This window comes from Anolis carolinensis, chromosome 3 (assembly GCF_035594765.1).
Source record: "Anolis carolinensis isolate JA03-04 chromosome 3, rAnoCar3.1.pri, whole genome shotgun sequence".
Classification (NCBI taxonomy): domain Eukaryota; kingdom Metazoa; phylum Chordata; class Lepidosauria; order Squamata; family Dactyloidae; genus Anolis; species Anolis carolinensis.
Window position 1 is genome coordinate 124,094,348 of NC_085843.1, and position 18,392 is coordinate 124,112,739.

Below are 18,392 nucleotides of genomic sequence, written 5' to 3' on the forward strand. Positions count from 1 at the left end.
TCCACTAAATCTTACCAGAAGACAATGTGAAATACAACACTGCAACATCTAATGTAGCATTGATTTAAATAGAGCCAACAAGACAGAAATCCTGCAGCTGGAAGCTTTGTAAATAATTGTTAATATAATTGGCCACTGTATGATTAAACTGTGCCAGCAATTCTCAAATAAGCTGATTAGCAGGGTTTATACTAAGCTTGCTTAATGCAGTATTCTTTTCATGTCTCTTGTCTATAACAGCTGTTCAAAGAGACCTTTTCATAAGGACCGCAGACAAGTCTGTTACAAAATAGCACTAAACACGAAGTGATCTATTTATTTTTTAGAAGAGAAGGAAAAAAATCAGTGCTTTGGAAAATCTTTGCAAAGACATGCATTTCCCTACATTTTTTAATTGTATTTGGGTTTTTTTATACCTGCCTCTGTCTAAAAGTTTTTTCTCCAAACAGAATGCTAGATGACACTAAAGCGGTCAGAAAATCCTTTGGCTAAAATCCTTCAAGGATGCTTGGACTTTGGTCTCTTATTTGTTGGTTTTTCACAAATCAATTCACCTATTTCAAATGTAGAATTCCTTTTCATCATCCATTTTAGGGGATAAAGAAAAAGAGAAACAGCAACTCATCTTTTAAAGGGTGGGACTTGCTGTATTGTGGGACTCGCTGTATGTTGACTTTTGTCTCCACAAGTCAACCTTGACACTGAAATACAAAACTGCCTGAGCTCTGCGAGTGCAGCATTTTTCCGAATGAAGCAGAGAGTGTTTGAGGATCGGGACAGCCGTAGGGACACCAAGGTGCTTGTTTATAAAGCTATTGTCCTTCCAACCCTGTTATATGCCTGTGAATTGTGGATGGTCTACAGACATCACACTCAAGTCCTGGAATGATTCCACCAGCGTTGCCTCCAAAAAATTCTGCAGATCTCTTGGGAAGACAGGCGGACAAATGTCAGCATGCTGGAAGAAGCAAAGACCACCAGCATTGAAGCAATGCTCCTTCGCCATCAACTCTCGATCACCGTCTCCCAATGCCCAATCACCGTCTCCCAAAGCAGTTACTATACTCCCAACTCAAGAACAGAAAATGGAGTGTTGGACAGGAAAAGAGATTTAAGGATGGGCTTAAAGCTAACTTTAAAAACTTTGGCATAGACACTGAGAATTGGGAAGTCCTGACCCTTGAGAGCTCTAACTAGAGGTCAGCTGTGACCAGCAGTGCAGTGGAATTCAAAGAGGCATGAATGAAGGGCAAAAGGGAGAAACGTGCCAAGAGGAAGGCACGTTAAGCCAACCCTGACTGGGACCACCTTCCATCTGGAATCCAATGTCCTCACTGTGGAAGAACATGCAGGTCAAGAATAGGACTCCGGTCACCTAGGTACCCATCGCCAAGACACCACACCTGGAGGACCATCATACTCGGATGATGAGGGATTGCCTAATTGAAAATGGAATTGAAAAAAATTGTCTCAATATCCAGAAAATATTTTATTTTTTCCAACACAAGATGTTTGAACTGTTTCATCAAACCTAGAGATAGAATAAAATGTGGTATGGGCATTGACTAAACTCTTATCAAATTGCCCTCACTGTCTTTAAAACTCGCTGATCTTTTGTGTTCTCTTACATATGGGAGAATTTTAGCAGTTGGCCCCCCACAAGTGTAAGACAAGCTTGAGATTTTCTTTGCAGTTGAAGACTGGAGTTAGTGGTGGTCCTAGTAGAATCATACTGGACTTGTTGCCTAGTTTTCTATCTATGCTCAGACCAGGTGAATCTAGGACAGGAGTTGTCTCAGTCGGACTAAGAATTGTAAAGGAAGATATGAAGGGACAAAAAGAAGTCTGAGCTTGATGGAAATATACTTTCTTTTTACCCATAGAAGCCATGGCTTAGTTTCTATCTTTCATTTCTAAGGGATTCAAGAACTCCTCAAACAATTTAGAACTCATGTAGGGAGCAAAACTAAGATTTTGTTTGGAGTGGGAATCCATGTGCCCATTTTTAAGCCAGATCTGGAAACAGACAGGAATTGTATCTGCTTGGGCATAGACTCTATAAACTGAATGATGTCTAAACTGATATCTGTAAAGAATAGAAATTGTTGAAACTGTTCCTATATAGCTAGAGATGACATCCCATGAGTTTTTTAAAAGGCTGTCCCAACCTTATTCAGGTAATTGTGTCTTCTCCATCCTTGCTATAGATGAAAGAAAACACAAGGAAGGAAAGGGAGTATCAATCAAATAAACCTGAAGCTGAAACATGTCAGGTTTGGCTGAATTATTTTTTTAAAGGAGCACTGGGTGTTGTAGTTGGATGCTTCCATTCTTCTCTAATAACATCAATGGAACCAAAAGGAAGGACATCAGAAGAGGAAGGGCCTGGCTTTAGAAAAACATGCCTTGAGTAAGTTCAGGATCACATGGCTGACCTAGCACTAAGGGATAAGATAAATTTGAGGGTTTGCATAGTAAAATTATGAAATTCTCCTGCTGGAAAAGCCTCTTGGAGGAGTTAACAGGGATTTTGTGTCCTCTTATTCCAGTTTACCCTACTCACAGTTTAAGGTCACTGCAGAAAGCCAGAATCTAGGTCTTCCACAGAGGAGTGTGAATGGTGAATAAGATCCAATTTGGAGAATGCAGTGTTCTTAGATATAGCCCCCTTGGAAGGTGGGGCAGAGAAAACAGTAAGCCTTTTAGAAGACCATGGATTCAAGTGCTCTAAAATGTCCACTACTGAGAAGGCTGAAATTTTGAAGCATTTGGAGAAATGATGCACATGTGAGGGTAGTCAGTTTAAAGCACGCCCAGGATTGCTGCATTACACTCATCAGGAAAATGATTAGGAAAATGATCCCATAATCCGCCCCTTCCTCACAATCCCGTTGTGAAATAGGCTGGGCAACGGAGCTGTCAGGGGACAGCAAATATATGCCCCTGGGACTGAAACTGCAGCTTTCCGGGCCACAATCTACTTACTCAGATAAAGAGTAAGGCAGAAAAAAATTTACAAAGCGCCTCCTGTGCTCACTGAAACAACAGAGTAAATACTTGCTTCTTCAGAGAACCAACTGGGTCACATTGTGGTGTCATGTAGTTACGAAAGAATGGCAACAATCATTGCATTTGTCTTAGGACAACTATGCGTCCTTCACCACAATCCTTAAGTCTCCACTCTGGCTGTAGCTTTACCAAAGCTCTTGAAAATCATTGATAGCAAATCCCTGATAGGCTGGGACTTTCATCCTCAGAGGGGTGGGAAGCTGTCCCCTCTATGCTTGCTCAGAGAAAGAGACAAGGAGGTTTTTTTTTTTTATGTGTGTGGCAAAGGGTCTTAAGACAGAAGAAAAAATAGGTGACCTAGTGAGTGAATGCAAGAATGAGATTAAAAGCTAGCTTTGATAGGGTTGCTCCCCCTGCTGGACCTCCGCTTGGAAGTTGGATTAATTTGTGCCTATCAGAGTGAGTAGGGGAGCAATCTACTTCAGGATGTCTTCCCACTCCTTCTGGAAAAAAACAACACGTGGTGCAGGTCTACCAAGATTAAAAATCTCTTCTTTGGATGCTTCCACATATCAAAACAGCATGCCCAGGTCCTCCTACATTCTGACCCAAAATTATACCAAATATTTTTGACTCTAATCCTCATTTGCCCCCACTACCAAATCCTTGTATGTACATCTGACTCTGAACAGTGCCCATGTTCCCTTCTGTTTAGGTGGACAAGGGGTTTTCAGACTTCAAATCTGCCTGCAGAATACACAGTTCTATTGTTAATATAACTCACACTTAATGTAACTCTGCTACTTTTCAAAATCCTATTACTGGAAACACATGATCAATGGCACCACTGAGATGCCTTTCCAGGTCTGCTTCACTTCCAGTTCAGGCATGAGTTGTTTTTTTATAGATGTACATTTGTTTCGGGAGATAATAAATGATGGTGGAAAGAGGCGGTATCAGAAAATATTTAGACTATAGCAGCGTTTCTCATCCTATAGGTCAGGACCCCTGGGGGGGGGTCGCGAGGGGGGGGTTCAGAGGGGTCACCGAAGAACATCAGAAAACACATATTTCTGATGGTCTTAGGAACCCAAATCCCTCCAGTATTTTCTGTTGGTCATGAGGGTTCTGTGTGGCTCTTTGATTGTAGGTGAACTATAAATCCCAGCAATTACAAATCCCAAATGTCAAGGTCTTCTTTCCCCAAACTCCACCAGTGTTCAAATTTGGGCATATGGAGTGTTCTCTCGCCACTTCGCGGTTCACTTTTTGCTCCCTCGCTGTTTCACAAGTTTTCAATTAATATTAATGTACATACTTATCTTGGTATTTTCGCTGTTTTGCAGGTTTTGCGGTGTGCAAGGGTTTTTGGAAAAGGGGGAAGGGAGAAATAAAGGGAAAGGGGGTAGGGTAGGGAAGGGTTAGAAATAAAAAAGGATTATTTAGCTTCCATTCTTCTTCTCTGTCGGTGTACTGTATATTGCTAAAATAAAGTACAGACTGCATTGTAGTAAGTGGTCTGCAGTTTGCTCTCCTCCACACATGGAATAAATATTGTGACCCTACTTCGCGGATTTTCATTTATTGCGGGTGGTCCTGGAACATAACCCCCATGATAAGTGAGGGAATACTGTATTTGTGCCAACTTTGGTCCAGATCCATCATTGTTTGGAGTCCACAGTGCTCTCTGGATGTAGGTGAACTACAACTCCAAAACCCAAGGTCAAGACCCACCAAACCCTTCCAGTATTTTCTGTTCATCATGGGAGTTGTGTGTGCCAAGTTTGGTTCAATTCCATCATTGGTGGGAGTTCAGAATGCTCTTTGATTTTAGGTTAACTACAAATCCCAGCAACTACAACTCCCAAATGACAAAATCAATCCCCTCCCAACCCCACCAGTATTCAAATTTGGGCGTATTGGGTATTTGTGTCAAATTTGGTCCAGTGAATGAAAATACATCCTGCATATCAGATATTTACATTACGATTCAGAACAGTAGCAAAACTAGTTATGCAGTCACAATGGAATAAATTTATAGTTGGTGGTCACCACAACATGAGGAACTGCATTAAGGGGTCGCGGAATTAGGAAGGTTGAGAACCACTGGACTATAGGAAAGTGGTAACAATAATTCACACAAATTCATAAACCATTCAATTAAGCATGAGGTTCATGCACAAGAGATTATTATATCTTAGGAAATGTAAGGGTATACTGCTTTTCTATCCATTTCCATATGGAATACAGGTACTGTACAAGAAGTGGCCCTCAATAGAAAATGGGGCATGTGAAATTCCACTTTAACCTTTTAAAGAGAGGATGTGCTTTGCATAACATAATTGTACAAAATATTGAAAAAAGTCGCTAAAATAAAAGTTTATTTCTTTCAATAAACAGATAGAGCAAAAAAGAGAGTATATAGAACAAAACATTTTACAATGGAATTACAGAAGATTCCCAGGGTTGGAGAAACATTTTATCCCTATAAAAAGGTTATTAACCACTCTCACATGAAGTGAGAACTGCCGATTAGTAAGTAAGCATTTGTACGAGTTCCGATTAGTAAGTAAGCATTTGTACGAGTTCCTATTCAATGATTTCTCTGATCCAAGACAAAACTTGCACATTTACTTCCAATAAGATATCATCCATAGTCCGTCCTCTCACTGCCATGCTGTGATTTGCCTTTTCAATCCAGTGGATTTTCATTGGTGCTTTCATTTTGACCACAATATCTTCCAAGAGGCGCTATTAAAATGAAGGGACAAGATACAGCTACCTTAAGTACTCAGTTCCAATAGAAATTAGTATTAATTCAATAAAGCCATCAATAACTCTAAAATAGCATAGTGTAAGAGGAATCTTTTTTCCTCAAGATGGTTTTGGCCACAGTTACAGCAATTCCTTGTCATTGGCTATGCTGAATAGATCTGATGCAGTTTATAGGTCAATATTATTAGCACAGGAGTGATAATTATGTAGTCCTCCAGATGTGTTCAGCCCTAGCCAACATAGCCAATGGTGATGAATGCTGGCATTTCGGTTCGGGAACATCCAGACAGCCTCAGAACAGCAACATATCTCCTAACACAAGCAAACTGAAAAGCCATATGTTTCTAAGGTTGAAGTCAGACATATACTCTGATGGATAATCCAGAGAGGAAAACCACTGGATGATACCGAAGTTGTCATTAACTCTTAGCCTAAAAACCATATCCACAAAACAGTGATATCTTTATTAGGCCAAAAAACACAAAAAGAAGTAAAATGGTGATGTCAGAATCATAGGTCCACATGCCTCAGATATTACTTCTGCTGTCAGTTATGATGGTTTTAAGGGATATCAATGCAGGTAGAGGCCACCCCCGCCTTGGCCACATGGAAAGAATAACGACAGTAAAACACATATACAAACATTTTAAATCCATTAGCATCAGCAAAGTACAATCAGCCCTCCACATTCACTGGGTGAGGAGCAGATGACTCCCACAAATGTGTGGGAGGGAGCTTTTATAAAGCCCATGAGGATACCTTCTAGTCATCTCTACATTCTCCAGCAGTAATTATTAATCAAATCCACAAAAGTAAAAGCTGCTAGGAGGGCAGACTAACTTCTCAACTTAAGATAACCGGAGGACCCAGAAGTAAGAAACCAAAAAAGAAACCAAAAAAATCCATACTGCTCCAGGAAAATATGGTGAACTTAAAACTAACAAAGGTACATATATATGATCTATAGTAGATTAGTGAAACATACTTTTAAAGCCAAATTTTAAAATTACAACCATGCTTTGTTTTTGATGAAACTTAGTAAGTGCAAAGGGGAAGATGTGAATCAAACATATATAAATGCAAAAAGGTGAATCAAACTAAAAAAAAAAAGCTGAAGGCATAGAATATGAGGATATAAATCAGTAATGCAAGCCATGAAATTTTGTACAGATAGTCCCCGAGTTACAAGCATCTGAGTTACAAATGGGGTGAGACAACAAGAAGTGAGAGAAAGGAAGGGAAATTCACTCCTGGAAGAATTAACATGGGGAAAATGGGTCTCAACTGAGGCTTTAGTACCACTTCTTGTTTCCACAAATAGCCATTTTTTTCTAAATCCAATTGTCATAAGGACAGAAAATAAGGTAAAATCTTCTGAACAGAGGCACAGACAGCAAGAGAAACGCCACAGGGGTTTATGGCTGGAGTTACAATTAAAAATATACCTGTTCCAAATTACATACAAATTCAACTTAAGAACAAACCTACAGAATCTATCTTGTTCATAACTTGGGGACTGCCTGTATTTGAAACAAAATCCACCAGGTTTAATCATACAATTACTATACATTGTAAATAAAGCTATTATTTCTTGCACTTTCAGTGCACTAGGGACTCACTTGATCACACATTTCATCTGCAGTTCCAGACACAAACAGGACGGGGGACTTAATGAACAATAAATCTTCATCCCGACATTTTGCCTGAAGCTTTGGTCTATGAAGCGGGTACGACAAACATATCAGGCCTTGGATGAAGCTGTCATTGTCTTGGTCAGCTTGACGTGTCACAGAGGTAGCAGCTCGTGAACCCATTGAACGGCCTATATTCCATGTAGATTCAAGGAGACAGGCTTTTTACATTTTAAAATTTTTTTCACTCTTTTGTTCAGTAATAGAGTATACTGTTTAGAGAAAGGCTCAGGAAAGTGCTGCCTGTAGACAAAATGCAACTCTCAGGTCCCCACTCCAGCCTTATCTGAACTCTTAAAAAATACTCATGATGCTTCTGTACATCCTTTTGAAAGCATCAAAGCAATTTCATCTCATTTCTGTTCTTGTTGCCTTTGACTAAGATTCTTGGCTCCCTGGTTTCAATAACGTTTTCCCTAGACCTCAAATAGGGAGAAAACATGAAGAAATTGCCCTTCAGAGGAATTTTGAGTAATTCCTTTTAAGTTTTTATTTTAAAAAATACAAACTGAACTCCTCAAGGTCCAAAGAAAAAGATCACCTTTTCCCTTGAGTAGTTTTTCCAACTTGGAATGATCATGCTTACTGTTCTGTAAATAAAGGTTTGAATGAACAACTTATCAGCTAGAGCAAATAAGTAAAATCTTTTTGATGCTGATTAGCACTAACCTAAATCTTTATCTTATTTTGGTCTGCTAGAGCAAATTAGTAAAACAAATGTTGGTACTACATAGCACTAGTCTAAGTCTTATCTTAAAACAGACATATGCCATCTTTCTTCCAAGGCAGCATGCATGGTTATCCTTTATCTGCCAAATTCATCTTCACAGCAAGCCTATGAAATAGGACATATTAATCGTGATATGCTGTTGAAGGTTTCTGGAATGCACGTGTGTTTTTTCCCCTCAGTCAAAGCTGTTTCTCATTTTCTAGCATGCAATAGGTGACTGTAAAATATTATTTCCTTATGTATTAATACAGCATTGTCAAATATTCTTACCTCCAAGAAAAATGCCAGAAAGCTTGTAGGCATCTGATGATCTCAAATATTCCTATAAAAACATAATTTTCATTTTTTCCCAACAATTTATAGACTGAAACAGTATGCTAGGAATTACTGTTAAACAACATAAAAATCTTGCTTAAGAAAGTATGTGACCTATTAAAAGATCTGTATACAAAAATATAGTTTATCTAAGAGCTGAAAGAGCAAGTGAATATGAGGGATCAGTTACACAGGGTGGATCTTGACACCACTTTATCTGCCATGGCTCAATGCTATGGAATTATAGAAGTAGTAGTTTTACAAAGCCTTTAAACATCTCTGCCAAGGTGTTCTGGTGTCTTACCAGATTACAAATCCAAGATTTCCAAAGCACTGATCCATTTCAGTTAATGTGGTGTGTAACTGCGTGAATTCAACAGTTCGAATGCACCAGCAGAAAAGAAAATATTTCTAATACAACTGTATCATAGATAAAATGTTTGATCTACTTGGAAAGGTAGATATGCAAATCAAAATACACAAAATATGTACACACCAGTTGAACATATGGGTTACATTAACCTCTAAGCAGTTTTAAGGTTTGATAATGAACCTGAAATTTCTTCTCTTTTTTAAGCTAAAAAGTGAACTCAGTCTTTCATACCACAACTGCTTTATATGCTTTAGTTCTGTAGATGATGTTAAGACTTTTGCATGTGAATCGAAGGCACAGAAATCCATGCGATACAAGATACTTGGCCAAAGATATGAGGTGACAGCAATTCATATCGCCAGATGCTCCATGAGTAAGAACCACAGCATAAGGGAGTATCTTGTCAGGAACAGAAAGAACAGCATCTAGAACTTTGCTTCCAAAAGGTATTTTCACAATAGTCTAGAAATAAAGATATCAAAATCATTAGATATATTTCCAACTTGCATACATGAAACACAATGGTCCTGTGCTTTGAATTAAGCAATATTACACTTGGGCAGTACAGTCCTAAATGAAGATGTACTGGTGTTGGTGATTTGGGATTAGGCACACACCTCTTTTGTCAACAGAAATCTCCTGTCAGTAGATGTGCTTGCTCTTCTGTTAGCTGACTTCACAGATCTGTCAAAACAGCAGTCTGTAAAAATAAATCCTCTGCTTGATAAAAATCTGCTGACAAGAGCCAAAAATCAGGTAAAGTAGTGGAGGAATCATATTGTAGGAACACAGCCACAAGGCTAACAAAAATTCAACCAAGATGAGGCTACTCCAAGTAAATTTCAACAATCCTAGGTTGGAAGGGGTTTGGATTTGGCATAACTTCAGCTGAACCGGTTTTAGCTCAGATAGCCCTTTATCAAATAGAATTATATCTAAACTAATGGGAAACCTGTGCTTGGAATTCAGAAATATATAGATTCAAAAGATCTACTTTTCTCGTTCCTTTTCAATCACCGGATTCAGTATCTGAAGGTACATTCAGCATCTGAAGTTCATTCATCATTCTATAGACACATTCAACAATTGAAATTCTGAGGAGCTCTGAAAACTAGGTATCTATCCCCATCAATCACACTGTAAACTTTGCAAAATACCACATACATACATACAGATACAGCCAACAGCCAAGCCACAAGACAGTAGAAAAACATAGTACTCTAAGTTTTTTTTGTCTGCTAGTAACTTTGTGAACATACTAAGTTTGTTTTGAAACGTTTTATAGTACAAAACAACAGACTTCTAATAAAAACTAATAAAACCACAAAGATTCTTGTGACAGCTGCGAACAAACACATTTTAGTGAGACAAGTTCTTAGGACTAGACTACACTTCACAGGAGAAGGCTGCACCTTACTGGAAATTATCAAAGTACCCAAGCTTTTGATGAGTAAATGACAAAGTTGACATGGCCTGATTTAAGGATGAAGCATGAGGATCTCGGATGAATGGAATTAATTATATATACATTTTTAAGGTTTTTATAATGTGTTTTAACAATGTTATTAATAGATCTGTTTATATTGTTTTGTTTTTATGATTGCATTTTGGGCATTAAATTTTGCCAATTTTTATAAGCCGCCCTGAGTCCCCTCGGGTGAGAAGGGCGGGGTATAAATGTTGTAAATAAATAAATAAATTCTCAAAGTACATTGTCCTACTTTCATAAGGACCTGAAGACCTAGCTGTTCAAACAAGCTTTTGGAACGCCTATTCCCTAGTGACCTACTCAACTGTTATGCAGCCTTGCACTTCATCCCATACCCTTGTTCCATAGTTACAGCTTTGCACTTATCCTATTCCCCTGCCCTATTGTTTACAGATTGGCCATTATGAGTGCAGTTTTGAGTTTTAAGTTGTTGTTTTATCAATTGTATTTTATATTGTGTTTTATTTTTGTTATGTTTTTAGGCACTTTGTGCCATGTGTAAGCCGCCCTGACTCCCTTTGGGGAGATGGTGGCAGGATACAAGAAAAAGATTATTATATTATTATTTTATTGTATGACACAACAAACAAGATAGATATGCTGGATTTCGTTTAATAAAATCACAAGTCGAACACTTCCCAAGTGTCTAGGACTGTGTGATGTATTTTCGGATGATGCACGCAGATCCCAGTAGGGTGGCCTTTTACAGTTGACAGATTGTAATTTTGTCAATGTCTATTGTTTCCAAATGCCGGCTGAGAACTTTTGGCATGGCGCCCAGTGTGCCCATCATCACTGGGACCACCTGCACTGGTTTCTGCCAGAGTTTTGAAGTTGATTATTATTATTATTATTATTATTACTATTACCTCCATATGCACAGGGAATATCGCCTCTCCCCCTACGAACCTGCACGATCTCTTCGTTCGTCGGGGGAGGCCCTCCTCTCGCTCCCACCTCCGTCACAAGCACGGTTGGTGGGGACGAGAGAGAGAGCCTTCTCTGTGGTGGCCCCCCGGCTCTGGAACTCGCTCCCCAGGGAAATCAGGCAAGCCCCCACCCTGGTAGCATTCAGAAAGAGCTTGAAAATCTGGCTCTTTACTCAAGCCTTTAGATAAAGATTGCTAATCCAGAAGCAATCTGTATCTGTGACCATTCTTGTACCGGTTTGCACCTTTTACCTTTGTCAACTCGATATAGACACAGGGTCTATTCCCATCCCAATTTGCACTTCCAGAATTTGCAGCACTTTATCAGTCACCTTGTGTTTACAATATTTATATGGTGCACCTTACCCAGTTTACTTTTACAATCTCTCAGTTTTAATCCATGTTTTTATTAGTTCTTGTTTTTTATTGGCTAATGTTTAATTTTTTTTTTATTGTGCAAGTTGTTGTTTATTGCTGTGTTTTATACTGCTACTGTTTTTATTCGAGCTTGGCCCCATGTAAGCCGCCCTGAGTCCCCTCCGGGGAGATAGAGGTGGGGTATAAAAATAAAGTTATTATTATTATTATTATTATTATTATTATTATTATTATTATTATATGTTCTGAATAAGTATGTGAAACTGTGGATTATAGCAAGTTCTACTATTTTCAGTGGGACTAACAACAGTTACTTAAAACAAGGTACAGCTGTTACAGGAGACCCTAAGGTAGGATCCACAAGACCCAAATCAATGCAGTTGCTGTTGTTATTATTATAATCATCCCACTTTTTCTTTCTATAAAAAGGCCCAAAGGAGCTAACAACACTAATACATATATAGTACGTCGATTCTGCTGATATGGGGGTCATACCATATTATTAAATTCAGCTGTAATGATTCCAAATTAGGAAGACATAGTATAAACAACAGGATATAAACTTTGGATACCATACCTCAACAGCATCACCCATTTTCTTTTCAGAATCTTTCAAATATTTGTCTCGGAAAGCTTAACCACAACTCACTGCAATTAAAATAAAATCTCAGATGTTGATAGCTGAAATCTGAACAAGACAGACTTGCAAACTAAGAAAGGATAGTGTTTTTTTGTATTCTTCGTCACCTGGTATCTGCTACAAGCCTTCTCTCAATTCTGTATCCAGCAAGCTAAACTAAAAGCTTTCTGGAAACCAGACCAGTATGTGTCTCTATCCGTGTTTAGAAACAACTTCTATTCCTTTATGGAGCAAACTTTCTCTCTGCATTTTCATTAAAATTATTGAAACAAGTGATGTACTAAAAATGCAAAATGAGCAGCTGTTACATAGGAACAATTAAGAATACCTGGCCACTCTAGGACAAGAGAGGTCTTTTGAAAAAACAAACTCAACAATAAATTGACAAAGCAGGTACACCTGGATGACTATGTGGAAAGCTTTCCACATTAAGGTGATGGATTTAAATTCTAATACAGATTGGGAACATCTTATCCACAAATCCAAAATGCTTCAAAATCCAATATTATCCATACAGATTACGAAAAGTGACACCTTTGTTTTAAGCACAAAACGATGAACAATTATGCTTAAAATTACCTTCTGGCCATTCTCCAAGATTTCTCAGGCCCCTTCCACACAGCTGAACAAAATCAGCTTTGATTTGGAATATATGGCCGTGTGGACTCAGATAACACAGTTCAAAGTAGACATTCTGGGTTATATGGCTGTGTGGAGGGGCCTTCATTCAACAAAAATTCCAAAATCCATGGGGAAAAAAATCCAAACTTATTTCTGGATCCAGGCATTTTGGATAAGATACATTCAACCTGTCCTTTCTATATTCCCTTGACATGTATAAACTGACATCTTTGTTTAATATACTGCAGGAATTAACAACACCATTTAGATAGGTTGCTGTGAGTTTTCCAGGCTATACGGCCATGTTCCAGAAGCATTTGTGATCATTATCAGGGTGAACATTTTGGAGCACACTTAACACAAATATTGATCAGCTCCAACTATAGCAGTCATTGAGTTGCTGTGAGTTTTCTGGGCTGTATGGAGATGTTCAAGAAGCATTTTCTCCTGACGTTTCGCCTACACCTATGGTAGGCAACCTCAGAGATTGTGAGGTCTGTTGGAAACTAAGGCAAGTGGGGTTTATATATCTGTGGAAGATCCTGGGTGGGAGAAAGAACTCTTGTGTATTTGAGGCAAGTGTGAATGTTGCAATTGGCCACCTTGAATAGTATTAAATAGCCTTCCAGCATCAAAGCCTGGCTGCTTCCTGCCTGGGGAAATCCTTTGTTGGGTGTGGTTAGCTGACCCTGATTGTTTCACCTCCCAATAATGGTAGTTTAGGCAGTTTTAAGCTGCAAGGCCATTAAATGCTAACCAATGTGGCCAATTGTAACATTCTCACTTACCTCCAACAGACATGAGTTCTTTCTCCCAACCTGGACTTTCCAGATATATAAACCTCTCTTGCCTAGTTCCCAACAGAACTCACATCACTGAGGATGCCGGCCATAGATGTGGGCGAAACGTCAGGGGAGAATGCTTCTGGAACATGGCCATACAGGCCGGAAAACTCACAGCAACCCAGTAATTCTGGTCATGAAGGCCTTCAACAACACATTTTATACTATTACCAAATAGTGGGCCCAATAATTTTGGGTAAGGAAAACACAAAGGATCCTCCTTTCTACATTTCCTTCTTCTCAAATACATGAACATGGTTGTTTTTGTTGTTACGGGCCCCTTCTACCTTGCCATATAATCCAGATTATCAAAGCAGATAATCCGCATTTTCTGCTATGAACCGGATTATGATTCTACACTGCCAAATAATCCAGTTCAAAGCAGATCCATCTGTATTTCATATGGCGGTGTAGAAGGGGCCACAGAGTTCAACTGCACCATTTCCAGGTTTTGCTTGAAACAAAGAAAGTGCGAATGCAGAGTTAAAACGGAAGGCGGCTTTTTTCACAGGGGATACTTTGGAGTATGAGGCAGCAGTGGTGGAGCCAGGCATTTCGGATGAGGGACACTCAATAATATTTCCATATTTGCCTAAGAAATTAAGACACTAAAATATTCAAAGAGGCGTCGCCCTTTCAGGAGAAGGAGTGAAGGAGAAAGGACTTTCCAAACATCAGGAGGAAAGGCTGCCTCTTTCCAATGGCTCTGGAGGGAGAGATTTTACCTCAGCCAAGAGGCGCGCTTCTCAATCCAAGCTGCTCGGCGTCTTCCTCCCGGGAGGAGTCCTTCCCGCGTTTCTCAAGCTGACAGGAAGTGCCTGCCGGGAGTTGTAGTACGCAAGACAAAGCGGACGCACTCGGTCCCCCCTTCACAGCACGAAACCCACAGAAAATAGGCCAGTCCCACCTGCATTGCTATGACTTCCACACACAACAAAAATACGCTGTTTAATTAGTTAGCTCACAAGAATCAGGTTAATATGAGGCAAGATCATTCCGGGGGAGAGAATGTTCCAGGCTGAGAGGCAGCTCCAGCCGCTTCTGGGGTTTGCTTATCTAGATGTGTTCCTTGCCTTTACCTTTCTCTGAGGCTGAGAGAGTGTCCTGCCCAAGACTGACCGGGGAATCTGAACCACACAGCAGAATGAATGCGGTTTGACACCACTTTGGGCCCTTCCACACAAGATATCAAGGCAGAAAAGCAAATATTGTGGCATTTTATTCAGATGTGTGGAAGGGGCCTAGGAACATTTGACAGAAAGATCCACTGATTTAATGTTTGTAGCAGCAGTTTAATGCCAGCAGCAATTGATTTATAGTCCTCGGCACACAGTATATTTTAATTTACAGCTTAGACACATGTTGTACAGAACTACAGGCAGCATGGTGCAGTGGTTTGGATGTGAGATTACAACTCTTGCAGGCCAAAGTTTGAATCCCCCATTCAGCTATGAACACCCTTTTGAGTGAGTCACACTCTCTCAGCTTCAGGGAAGGAAAAGGCACACACACCCCAACAAGAAAACTTACTAAGAGATCCTGTGATAGGTTTGACAAAAAGAGCACAACATTTTTTTATTTATTTACTACATTTATATCCCACCATTATCACCCCAAGAGGGGGACTCATAGTGGCCTTACAAAAAGGCAGCAATTTGATGCCACGCACATACATACATACACGCATGCGTACATACAGTGAAAATAAACACAAACATGAAAACCAAAAATCAGCAGTGGTATTAAAACAATTATTAAAATTACATCATCCAGAGTCAAATCCAAGGCCGTTCCATTGGTCATTTCACAATTCCATATACACTAGAGTCTCACTTATCCAGCCTTCACTCATCCAACTTTCTGTATTATCCAACACGGCCTGCCTCCTGCCCAGATCCACAGCTGTTTCTCTAGGCAGGCAAGGATCACAGATTTTTAAAAATCTTCACAGGACTGACCTTTTTATGGATTTAACTTCCAACAATGTTGTTACTGTAAGTTCATTTTATGCAATTCTATCTTTATTTGTAGTTAATTTTTTAGCAGTCAATATTTTTGTAATCAATGTTTTCAATACATTGTGATGTTTTGGTGCAAAATTGGTAAATACAGTAATTACTACATAACGTTACTGTGTATTGAACTGCTTTTTCTGTCGATTTGTTGTAAAACATGACGTTTTGGTGCTTAATTTGTAAAATCATAACGCAATTTGAAGTTTAATAGGCTTTTCCTTAATCCCTCCTTATTATCCAACATTTTCACTTATTCAACATTCAGCCGGCCTGTTTATGTTGGATAAGCAAGACTCTACTGTACTCATATTGCACTAACTCGCTAGCCCAAACGCTTGGTCCCATAACCATAAACAGAACAATGAAAATAAAATGTGCAACAAGACATAGGTTTTTGAGTACTTGACAATAGAGCTTATTTTAAAAAAGCTATTTCCTAAAACAAGTGGGTGAGAAGAAGATAAAGATATAAATAACTAACTTATGTTTCAGTCTTCGTAAGCTTATATTGCAAATCACTTGATTTTTCTATCTATCTGACCAAGGAGAATACATGTATAGAGATAAGCCTAGCTGCTTTAAATCCAACTGTGTTGCTTGCTACAGACACTAGCAGGATTTCAGGAACCCCTGATACTTAGAAAGTACAGCGTGACCCCCTTATTTGATGTCCGCAGTTTCACTTACTCACTCTCCAAAAGATATCATCGTGAAGTTTGTGGGTCTCACTAAATCCTCCATTGTGTTTCTATGGTATGCTTCTGGCCCAAGAATTTTATCAAAATGTGAGGTTGGAATGTATCCCGTGCAACTATGAGAGTCATACTCTAATCATGCTTTTCACCACTATATTTTGCAATGACTTTCACCAGGACACACATTTTGATATTTTTGGTTTGGTCCACTGGGCAATCATAGCTCAGGGGCAGTTCCAATGTATCTTGGTGTCGCTGTTATTTTATGTGTTCAGCTGTACAATTATGTAATCTAAAGCATCATGCTGGTAGATCAGAGAGAAATGTCTGCTTCACGATGGCCATTTGACTTTTGCAGTAGGAAAAGATATTAAAATAAACCCTGTTCCCCAGTGCAGTGCCTTTCATGTTCCTTATTCGTGTTTGGGCAATGCTGCATTTGGTGGTCTCTATGTAGACTTGTCCACAGCTGCATGGTATAGGGTAGACTCCTGCAGAGGTGAGGGGATCCCTCTTCTCCTTCACTGAATATAACATTTGTTGGATTTTCGTAGTGAGTCTGTGAATAATTTGTAGGTTGTGTTTCTTCACCAGCTTTCCTTTGTGGTCAGTGGTTCCTTTTGATGAGGAACTGGAAAATATAGATTTTTAGACATATATTGTATGCACATTAGAAGCACTGAAATGTAGAAAAATCATGCTCTCTCTGTACCAGGCACGCAGACACAGGCACAAAGAAGGTGCAGGGGGGTCTGTGTAAATGTACAAGCTGGCAGGACAGGGAGAAGGGGGGCTGTTATCTATATGTACATTCCATTAGAGGGAGAGTGGACTTCTGACAGGTCAAAAGGAGGCCTCTTGACAGATCTCTTAGTATCTGTAACTTGCTACAGACTTTTAAAGGGCTTAGATAGGAAAATGCTGAGGCATGCACATTTATACCCATGTATGTAAACATGTGAAGTGACGTACTGATGACAAGATGTATGTTAGACCATATCTTTGTCTGAAAATCTATAAAAGGCAATGTCAACGCCTTTATCCTTGCTCTGGTTTGCTTTTGGATGAAAGTCCACCCCAGAGTATTCAGCTGAAAATAAAATCCTTTTCAGCCTCAACGAAAGGGTCATTCTTGGTGTTATCTCTCCTATCATCTACAACACTTTGATGTATGGTAAGGACACTTTTCCTCTGGGTGGATCTTTGTCGTTACTCTCATGGCTTGCTCTTGGCCTTGCAGCTCTTCTGATGTATGTGGTGGAGTATCCATTGGCCTATAGAGCCTAGTTTAGGTGGTTTAGTTCCCCTTGGAGGAGGTGGGGTTCGCAGATTCTTTTCGCACAGTCTGCCAGGGCTTTAATTGTGTTTCTTTTTTGACTTGAGTGATGGTTGGAGTTTTTATGTAGGTTTTATGTAGACCTCACAACCTCTGAGTATGCCTGCCACAGATGTGGGTGAAACGTCAGGAGAAAATGTTTCTGGAACAATGGCCATACAGCCCAAAAAACTCACAGCAACCCAGTGATTCCGGCCATGAAAGCCCTCAACAACATATTGCAGTCATCTTCCTGAAAGGATGGGATGGGGAAGGTTGACCAGGCTCTAATAACTTCATTAGCAGATACCCCCATGTCCCAGCAGCACGGAAAACAAAGTAGAGAGTTACTTTAGAGACTAAACTGAACTCACTGGACGGCCCTGGGCCATTCATTCTCTTTTGGCCTCGGCTAACTCATAGGAATGTTGTGAAGATAAAGTGGAGAAAAAGAGAGTCATATAATGTTGACTTAAGATAAGTGAATGGGGAAAATAGTAAAAACTGAGCTTTTGCTGTAGTGATTGAAGTGTGGATGTGACTGGACCTTGAATATATTAGACCCCGTTCTTGGA

The 18,392-nt window shown here is 39.5% G+C and overlaps 1 protein-coding gene across 4 annotated transcripts; it reads right to left on the reverse strand.

Annotated features, from left to right (window-relative positions):
• Positions 1-5,372: 5,372 nt before the first annotated feature.
• Positions 5,373-14,696, reverse strand: tex30 (testis expressed 30). Of its 4 annotated transcripts, none has more exons than XM_062975465.1 (7): positions 14,518-14,696; positions 12,267-12,337; positions 9,511-9,577; positions 9,125-9,355; positions 8,476-8,527; positions 7,404-7,606; positions 5,373-5,760 (listed from the first exon to the last, which is right to left on the reverse strand). In XM_062975465.1, exons 2-7 carry the CDS (start codon positions 12,275-12,277, stop codon positions 5,599-5,601), a joined length of 726 nt encoding a protein of 241 aa, XP_062831535.1. In that variant the 5' UTR covers positions 12,278-12,337; positions 14,518-14,696; the 3' UTR covers positions 5,373-5,598. The 4 variants fall into 4 exon arrangements, with proteins under 4 accessions (XP_062831535.1, XP_062831536.1, XP_003218764.1 ...); XM_062975466.1 differs by having other exon boundaries at positions 9,511-9,593; XM_003218716.4 differs by lacking the exon at positions 9,511-9,577 and having other exon boundaries at positions 14,518-14,693.
• Positions 14,697-18,392: the final 3,696 nt, after the last annotated feature.

What these genes read in the sequence shown, in the direction of transcription:
- tex30 (XM_062975465.1), bottom strand. An exon ending in AAGCATATAAAGCAGTTGTG is followed by an intron (nt 8,528 to 9,124) that starts GTATGAAAGACT and finishes ATGTTTTTATAG; the next exon opens with GAATATTTGAGATCATCAGA. An exon ending in TTCTGGCATTTTTCTTGGAG is followed by an intron (nt 7,607 to 8,475) that starts GTAAGAATATTT and finishes CATGGAATATAG; the next exon opens with GCCGTTCAATGGGTTCACGA.